At 38.9% G+C, this 8,751-nt stretch overlaps 1 protein-coding gene across 3 annotated transcripts in view; it reads left to right on the top strand.

Moving 5' to 3' along the window:
• Positions 1 to 8,466, top strand: part of HDAC11 (histone deacetylase 11) — a 102,798-nt gene extending 94,332 nt beyond the window's left edge. For all 3 annotated transcript variants that reach the window (XM_025192322.1, XM_014525920.2, XM_006036093.3), the window contains one exon: positions 4,881 to 8,466. In XM_025192322.1, the coding sequence (XP_025048107.1) occupies positions 4,881 to 5,111 (231 nt within the window). In that variant the 3' untranslated portion in view covers positions 5,112 to 8,466. The remainder of the gene's footprint in view (positions 1 to 4,880) is intronic.
• Positions 8,467 to 8,751: the final 285 nt, after the last annotated feature.

The following is an 8,751-nucleotide window of genomic DNA, read 5'->3' as shown; positions in this document are numbered from 1 at the left end:
GCCCGGGCTCTGGGCAGCTGCAGCAAGCATCAGGCAGAGTGCAAACAGCTCCGCTGCTGGCGGTTGGGTGTGGGCAAGGGGCAGCAAGGCTGGGGGGCAGGGGCTTTGGGTCGGGGGCAGCAGGGGTGGGGCCAAGGGCTTTGGGTGGGAGGCAAGGGGCATGAGCAGCAGGGCTGGGGGGCAGGGCCTTGGGGGGACATGGGGCAGCAGGGCTGGGGGCAGGGGCTTTGGGTCGGGGCAAGGGGAAGCAGGGCTGGGGGGCATGGGCTTTGGGTGGTGGGCAAGAGGCACAAGCAGGGCATCCTGATATGTACTCCATGCCCTCGTTTTGTTTTTCTGGCATGCCAGCACTCTGGCACCTTCCAGGGTAGGCATTGTGGGTTTTTTCGGCACTGCAGCCAAAAAACGTTGCCTACCCCGGTCTAATTTATCAAATCTTCACCGGTTGATTTAGTTTACTTCTCAGCCAGTTCATAAGTTCAGTGCTTTGTCCCATTCCCAAAATCAGTTATTTTTCCTCTTTACCAATCCAATAACATACACTCTTCCATCTCTTAATTCACTGCTTTTCAGAGCCCTCTAATCATCAGTTCATTTCTTGGATTCCTTTAATCCGTTCATTTGTCAGGCTGTCCCACAGGTCCTAGGCATCCCTCCCTGCTCAATACCTTCTTCCTTCCTTGAAACCTATTTTAATGTTCTTTGCCGTGCCCTCAGTTCTCAGCCTCCTCATTAGTCTGAACATTCTCTTCCTTTTCAGTGCTCTTTCTCTGCCTGCTAAGTTCTTTGTGAGCTGGGTGTCTTCACTTCATAAACTGCTGGGACTCTCCAAGCTCTGCTCTTGTGGCAAGCAGGGGCAAGGAGTTGAGATGTCTAGAGGTCTCTGCTAGTTAGCTTAGAAAGGACTCTATATGTGCTCTGACTTCCCATCTTCTGGAAGAGAAGAATAGTGGGCAGAAATGGAGGTAGCAATGGAGTACAGGAGGAGACTCCTAAGAACAACATCTTCTATATAAGAAAGGGGAAAAAGTGGTAGATATCTGTGTTGCTTAAAGGTAGAAGGTAAGTTAGAAGGTACACAAGAATGAAGTTAGTGAGCAGAGGGTGGAGAAGGACAGAAACTAGTGGGGAGAAAGAGGTTTTGCTGACCACAAAGTGTGGGGTGGGATCCTGAGCTAGAAGACAGTGTGGCAGTGCTCTGAGAAGCTGCAGACTCAGCCACCTATCAGAGAAGGAGTTGGTGACGGCACCTCTCTGCGGCAGAACTAAGCCCATGCTCAGGCTCAAGGTGTTGCTTAATGGAGAATGCAAGGTTTCTTACCACCTAGCTTCCAGTCAGTGTGTTGTCCAGATGTGAGCGGAGGAAATGTCAGCAGTAGTCTCCTCTGGCCTTGTTCATATGTAGAAGGCAGCATCAAGTGTAAGATGTGCTGTAGAGTCATTTTAACCTGCCTGTTGTCCCTTCTGGCAGCAAACAGCTACTTGGACAAGCTTCATCTCTCTCTTCTTCAATGCCATTCTAATCAGCAAGACATGAGCTTGCAGAAACTGGTGGGGAAGATGGGGCCATCTAGTCAAATGTGGCCCCTGGAAGACATTACATTTATGATACAATTAACGTGTTAATCCCACTGTAGATGGCAACATGCCATATGTTCAGCCAATGTATTATGGAGCCATAAAATGGCAAACCAGCCACAAAGATATGCCACATATAATGAAATGGCTGGTTTGTATGGTGCCTTAAATTGAACACGTATTGTGCCCTAGTACCTGTGCCAACAACAAGCCTTGGCCCAGTTTGAGACTGAGTTAATAATCAGCTGATTATTATGGGCATGGGGACTGGGGTAGTTTGAACCAGGATGTGGCTGCCCAGAGCTCTGCAAGAGCCAGGTAGGGAGCTGATCGTTTGCCCAGCTTTGAACTTGCCCCCCAGCCCAGTATTTGCAGAGCTGTGTGCCTGGCAGCTCAGCCTCCCTGCAGGTGGGGTGGCCAGACACCTGGCTTTGAACTTGGTGCGTTGGGGGGCAGCTGATCAAGGGATCACAATCCTGGACTCCACATATGCTGACAAGTTAAAAGAATGTTGTTGCCTGCACCAGCAGGTTGTAATTGGGAGATCCATCATCCCCAAAATTGTGTCCTGTGGTGCACATCCTGCTGCATGATTGTTTGGATCTGTGTTCAGATCCCATTGCACCATTTAATTAACCCAGGGGCCTGTGAATACTGCCAGTTACCTTTTGGCTCAGTCCTTGCCATTTTAAGCAATGGTTTGTCCCCTTAGGACCCAGGGAACCCACACTTCTTCATATAATTTAGGGCAGTTCTAAATGTCCGTAGGTCTATCCTTAATATGCCTTTGCTGGTAACATGAAGCCAGCTCTGTTTTATTCACTTGTCTTCAGTATTTTTCTAATGACTCTTGTCTTGTACTTTATGAAATCAGCTAAAATACTTCAGGATGTAGACATTTTGGCAGAAACTTGAATAATAACATAGTGTGCCAAAGGGTTGATGTTCAGCGTTGGTTTGAGTGATTATACTAATTTTCTGTTGTCATTGATGATAGAAGAGAAGTTTAGTATCAAAGCTGAATTGATGAATCTCTAAGTATTAGGTAACTGAAGAATCATCAAAACAACTGCTATTATTAATTTTATTCTATGATGTAAATATTTAAGCAGGTTAAAAAGGAGTTTAATCAGAAAACAGTTACGCTGATAGAATTTTTAAAGTGAGTTTTGGAGTACATTTTTTGCTGAGTCAGAATACACCGCATACTTTATTTACCAGATAATGTATATTTAAAAGAATCTAAAAATTTCCGTGTTGAAACTAAAAAAAATTTTTTTATAATAAAATTAGAAGGAAATTATAACTAAAAGACTGTAGTACAACATTTTTGGCTCTAAAAATGTTTGAATTAAACTGCCAGTTGTACATAGTTGAAAATAGGTGATATGTTTAAAGCAGAGTAGTGAATGTCAGGAGATCTAAGTTCTGTTTCTGGCTGTCTCATGGAGTACATGTGATATTGAGCAAGCTGCTTTGTGTTGCAGTAGACCATCACTTTATGAGGATTAATTCACCCCTGTTGTAAAGCATTTTGATTCTTGGACCAGAAAGTGTTCTAGCAGCTCAAAATTGTTGCTGGTTTTTTTTCCCCCTATTATACAGACTCTTTTATTACTGGTCTTACAATTACAGAATTCTTAATAATGTGAAAAGTGCATGTTCTTTTGAGAATCCTTGTTTTTGGATTGTGGTGCTTGATTATTTATTGAGGTTGCATCTGTATGATTTTGGTAAGCATAGCTATAAGTTTCCATCTTCCTCTGAGGTCAGAGTTTTTCCTTGCAGTTTACCATCTTCTACATTTCATTCTTAATGTAGTTTTATTTTAATCTTATTTTACTGTTCTTTGTTGTCTTACGGTACCCTTTTAAACAGCCAAACATTATTAGCGAATCATTTGTATCAATTATAGATTAATGTTTATTTTCATCTGCTGGAGTTATTAATTTATGGTCATAGGCAGACAAGGTCCCTTGGGTGAATTTGATATTTTTTATTAGACCAACCCAAATAGTTGGAGAATAGTTATTAAGCAAGCTTTCAGGTTCAAAAACCCTTCGTCAGGCTAAGGAAGTTTCAGCAGTTGGTGTGTGCATGCATTTTTCTAATTTTCCACTATTCTTTCCTAATAGATATGAGGAGCAGTATTGTTCTTCTTAGCATGTCAGGCTAGTGTAGACACATTCTGTATCACCTCTGGTATTTCCTCTCCCCCATGACAATGTCATGATTCTGCATATTGCCTAGCCCTCCCTGCTTTCTCCATTTGTGTAGTTTGTTAACATTTAGTTTTTTGAGCTGTCCGTCTTGAAGCTGTAGTTTCTTTCGCAAGCATTATAGTAGATTGATAACACCTTTCATTATCTATCATTTATATTTGTCCTACTTTCTCTATTTATGTGGATTTTAATTATCTTTTTTCTTTTAAAATTTCTGAATTCCCCCATTCCTCCAAATATGCTTTCTTGAAATTGTGTATATCTGTACTCATTGTATGAGCCCATTCTTTTCTGTGCTGAATTCTATGATGTACTTGCCCTTTTTGTCATCAAGCTTTCCTTTGCTGTTTTAGTCCCTTTCCTCCTTTATTAATAAGAAATTGCTTTGGTGTGGAACATTTGGAGTCTCTTTTGAGACTTTCTGTTTTCTGGATCATGAAACACCCTGTTCAGCAACATAACATATGCATACGATTTTATAGCAGTAATGTGGCACTCTTTTTAAAAGAGGATGGATGATGCTATGGACTAGAATGAATATGGACCCAGTGGCTGAGCTGAGTTCCAGGCTGTGCTACTGACTTCTCTTGTTATCTGTGGGAAGTCACTTGATTTTAAGCATGAGAGTGGTCCTGATGAAGTTCAGTGTCTTGAACTGGGGGTGTTATATATTTCTGAAAGAGAAATATAGCTTTTTCTCCTAGTCTTTATCTATATAATTTTGGGGCTGGTACTCCTTTTAGGAATTTGTACATCTAGCAGAAGAAGGACTCCAATCTATTTTGGCCTTAAATCAGAAGTGTCATGCCAATAATAGATAATCTTTGTAAAGGTGTTGGACAGAAAGCCAAAGCTAATGGATGGGATGTTCATAAAGTATATGTGAAATGATTATTTAACAGCTTTTCATTGAATTCCTGTTATGAAATAAAACAAATAAGTGGCATAATAGTGGTTTCTCAAACATAAAAGTAGCAATGAATAAGCCATAGACTGGTAATACGTAATAGTAAAAACTTAAACCATCACATTTAAAATAATTTCACTTTGATTTTTTTAATTATTGTTGTAAATATCTAGGGAATCGTTAAAAGAGATGAAATAGTATTCATGGCGGCCAGAAGCCGCAGAATCCCTATCTTGATGGTGACATCTGGAGGCTATCAGAAGAGGACAGCACGGATAATTGCTGATTCCATTCTTAATTTGCACAACCTGCGACTTATTAACAAGGAGCTAGCAACCAGAGGAGCGGAGAACCCCAAGGTAGAGCTGATGATTAGAGGTTCCAGTTCAGATTTAACTAAGTAGTCACTGCAGTAAGACAATACTAAGTTTGAGAAAAGAAAACTTACTAATTGTATTGTGTGTTAAACTTAAGGACAAGAAGTCTCCACAACTCCATCAGGGTTAATTTAACATTTGCAAAAGACTGACTTGCCTTATAAAACATTAACAGAATTGAATATAATAGGTGGTCCCAAAATGATTCTAAATGTCTGACTGACTCCTGAAGCCCTCTTGAGCAGCTGTGATATGAAAAGCTGCAGATATTTGAGGTTTAATTTAGGTGTGCACTTAAGAACAGTGTCTTTGTCTTTATATCATATGGTATAGAAAGCTTTAATTCCTTCTCTTATTTTTGTGGAGAGTTTACTGTTTTCTTGAAAAGACTTGCATGGGTAAGATTTGAAGACTGTCCAAGGCCTCTCTTTAATGGCGTTAGTACATGGAAGGAGGCAGAGTCCAGAGCGAGAATGGTCTGGAATGAGGACTTCTCAATCTTTTTAAAGATAATGAAAATGCAGATTCAGCTTTTTTTTATGCTGCTGCTCCATTTTCCAGATTTTGATCATATATTTTGACATTCAGATCCTGTGGAGAGGACAGAGTAGCAGAAAAGGCAGGAATACTAAGAGACTGTGGGGAAGAGAGGAGTAATAGAAAGGGTGACTCAATTTACCTACTTTTTTGGAGTAGATTTTCAACAATATGCAAACAACTCTAGGTGTGCAATCTCTCACATTTCACTGTGAGATTAGGGAATAATATTTATTCAAACAGTTGTCAGAAATCTTTTCCCACTTCAGTAATCTATAATACTTCTCTGTGTTTATACCAGTACTAGTAATATGATCTTATGTCACTGTTGAATATTTTGCTCTAAGTATAGTATTTTTTCTCATTTAATATTAGCATGCAATTCAAAATATTGAAGGATCAAAAAAGTTCATGTTTACATAGATTGGACATCTTTAAAAATTAATAAATGAATATATAACTCATTAATGACCAAGAATTTATTATCCAGGAGTAAAAATTGCCAAATATAAATTATTGAAATGATAAGCAATAGAGTTTCACTCTTTACATGTATACCATCAGAGTCGTTTGTTTAGTAAATGATCTAGTTACTTGAATTTTTCTAGTTATGGCCACCATTATTAACCATTCCTGTCAATAAGAGATACAAAATAACTTTTATTTAAAAAAAAAATCTAATTAATGCTTAAGTTTGATACTGGGAGGTAGTTAAAATATTTTGTGTCTATTAAACCCTAAATTCCTAATGCTCTTAGTACAGAAAAAGAGATTCAAATGGAAACTGGATGTAAAATTGTTTTATGTTCTGATTTATAGTACTTATCTATTTCTTTTTATCTAGTGGAGGTACAGAGCGGTTGTTCTTTAATGATCAATTCAGTATTGATGTTTACATGCAGTACTATGAAAAATAGTAGTTTGGCTTTTTTAAGCCGTCACGTATATCAGGGCTGTCCATCCAGTGGGCCCACACAGGCCCATGCAGCTGCCTCTCCTTCTGTAGCAGGATGGAGGAAGACCTAGGTGGGGGCTACATGCAGCCCATGTGGTGGGGAGAGCCATGTGCCAACCACACAGCCAATGCAGGGTGCAGGAGGGTCCTGGAAGTCTGCCCCTGCAGCATATGGCCTGTGTGACAACAGGCCTAACCTATATAAAGTAATGCATTGGCTTATAATTTACTCCATTTCCACATAATGACTAAACTCTTCCTTTATAAATGAACTTTAAAGGAATTGAATAAAAAGACTTGTCATAATCTACATAGGAGGCCTGAGGATTCAGTTATTACATTATTCTTTTTGTGTCTCTAAAAGTGAGGGCTTTAACAAAAAGAGACTGAATAATCAACATTTAAGACATTCAGTTCAATAAAGATAAGTATTATGAAGAATGTCAGTTAAAAAAGTAAGTATTGTTGCTTGAAGAGGTTAACTGTGGAGTAGCATAAGGATGCGAAGAGTGAAGCACACCTCAGGGGGCTGCTGAAGAAAGAGGGGAGGGGAGGACACCAGAATGGAGTGGAGGCATCTCAATGTCCCATACTCCCCTCTCTCCTTCTGCTTCAGGTCTGGGTGGGGGGGGAAGCACAGTAACAGCCGCTGTGCAAGAGCATTCAATAAAGGGCGTTTTGAGAAATATCGTTTCTGGGGGGAGGGGGTATGTCATTTCCTTTTTGTCTCACCAAAAACCATAGGCTGCTGGACATGTCTCTGCGGCAAAAAAATGAGTCAATATCTTCCCTCAGCGATAGTGAACCTCTTGCTGTTGCTCCTCCACTGTCCTGTTGATTTTCCTTCCCTGGTGCCATAGCCTCTGGAGCCCAAGTCTTTGCAAGGAAGGTGCAAGGGGGTGGGGAGGCAGGACTGCTTGGGGCATAGTTCCGCCCAGTTCTCTGTAGCTTTGGAAGGTACTCCCGGATTAAGAGGTACCATGTGCCTCTTACCTTTATCAGTTTGTAGTGGATCAGAGTGTGTATAGTAGTGGGGTGGGATTCTTTTCTCTTTTAACGTTCCCTTTTTCATTCGCTTAAAGAGCTTGGCAGTAGCTATGCCAATAACTGTAATCAAAGTCATGTACTTATTCAGTGATAAACATACTGTGAAATTTCCAAATGAAGCTTGCTTAATTTTCAAGATATGCTAACTATTAAATTTGGAAGTGGGGCTTTTTTAGATATGTTATGAATTGTAAACAAAATAATGCGCTGAAAGGTTAATTAGGTACATTTATCCTATATAAAGGCTTTGATACTTAAGGTTAATATCCTATGTATTAAATACTGTTTGTGGCATAGAGTTATAAGTTTTCTAAGCAGTTGAAATATTTTGGAGAAGCCATTTTACTTCTAAATATTCACTGATGTAGCGCTGGTTTCATGATGTGTTGTTTAGGGTTCAGTGCATACATGAAGGGATGCCGATATTTTCTTCCTAGTGATAGAATCAGCTTGTAAGGCACTTAAGTAATGTTTAGTTGTAATTGAAATACTTACCTCAGTTAACACTAGTTCTCAGACTTCTGGTCTGTTAGTTATAGAAAATTGTACAACTTGCTATAAATATTTGCTTAAAATGTATTTGGCATATTGCACTAATTTTGAGTTGTGACACTGTCATTAAAAAGCACTTTTAAAATTCTTACATTGAAAATGTTTAAAGTACTATTAATGTTGAGATTTATTTTTTCTATACTGTCTGATGTGTTACTTAAAAATGTTGCTATACTTTCTTATAATTTTTATAAAATTGCAAATTACATTTGTATTGAGCTAAAACACTGTAATAATGCCATACAGTCTTTTAAAAATGTTTTGGTTTGTGTTTAATATGTTTATATTCCTTATTAGTGGAAATTAAATTACTTTGAATAATGTTGACTGAATTTTTCTACTGTAGACTTTTCTTTTCACATTGCATTTTTCTTGGAGAAGACATGAATGATGAACAACATTTATTTGAAGGAAAATATGCATTTTCCACACTGACTATATAACTAAAACCTCAGCAAAATAACACCTATATTAATGATTTTAAGTGAACATTATTATTGACCTTATTTTCTACTTTTAAAGCAAAAGGGAATTTAATGAGTTAGGATCTTTAAAGAGATTTGTGCTCCACTCAAT

Source organism: Alligator sinensis, unplaced genomic scaffold (genome assembly GCF_000455745.1).
Source record: "Alligator sinensis unplaced genomic scaffold, ASM45574v1 scaffold81_2, whole genome shotgun sequence".
In the NCBI taxonomy this organism is placed as follows: domain Eukaryota; kingdom Metazoa; phylum Chordata; order Crocodylia; family Alligatoridae; genus Alligator; species Alligator sinensis.
The sequence above is the reverse complement of the archived record's forward strand: the minus strand, read 5'-3'. Positions and strand labels throughout refer to the sequence as shown.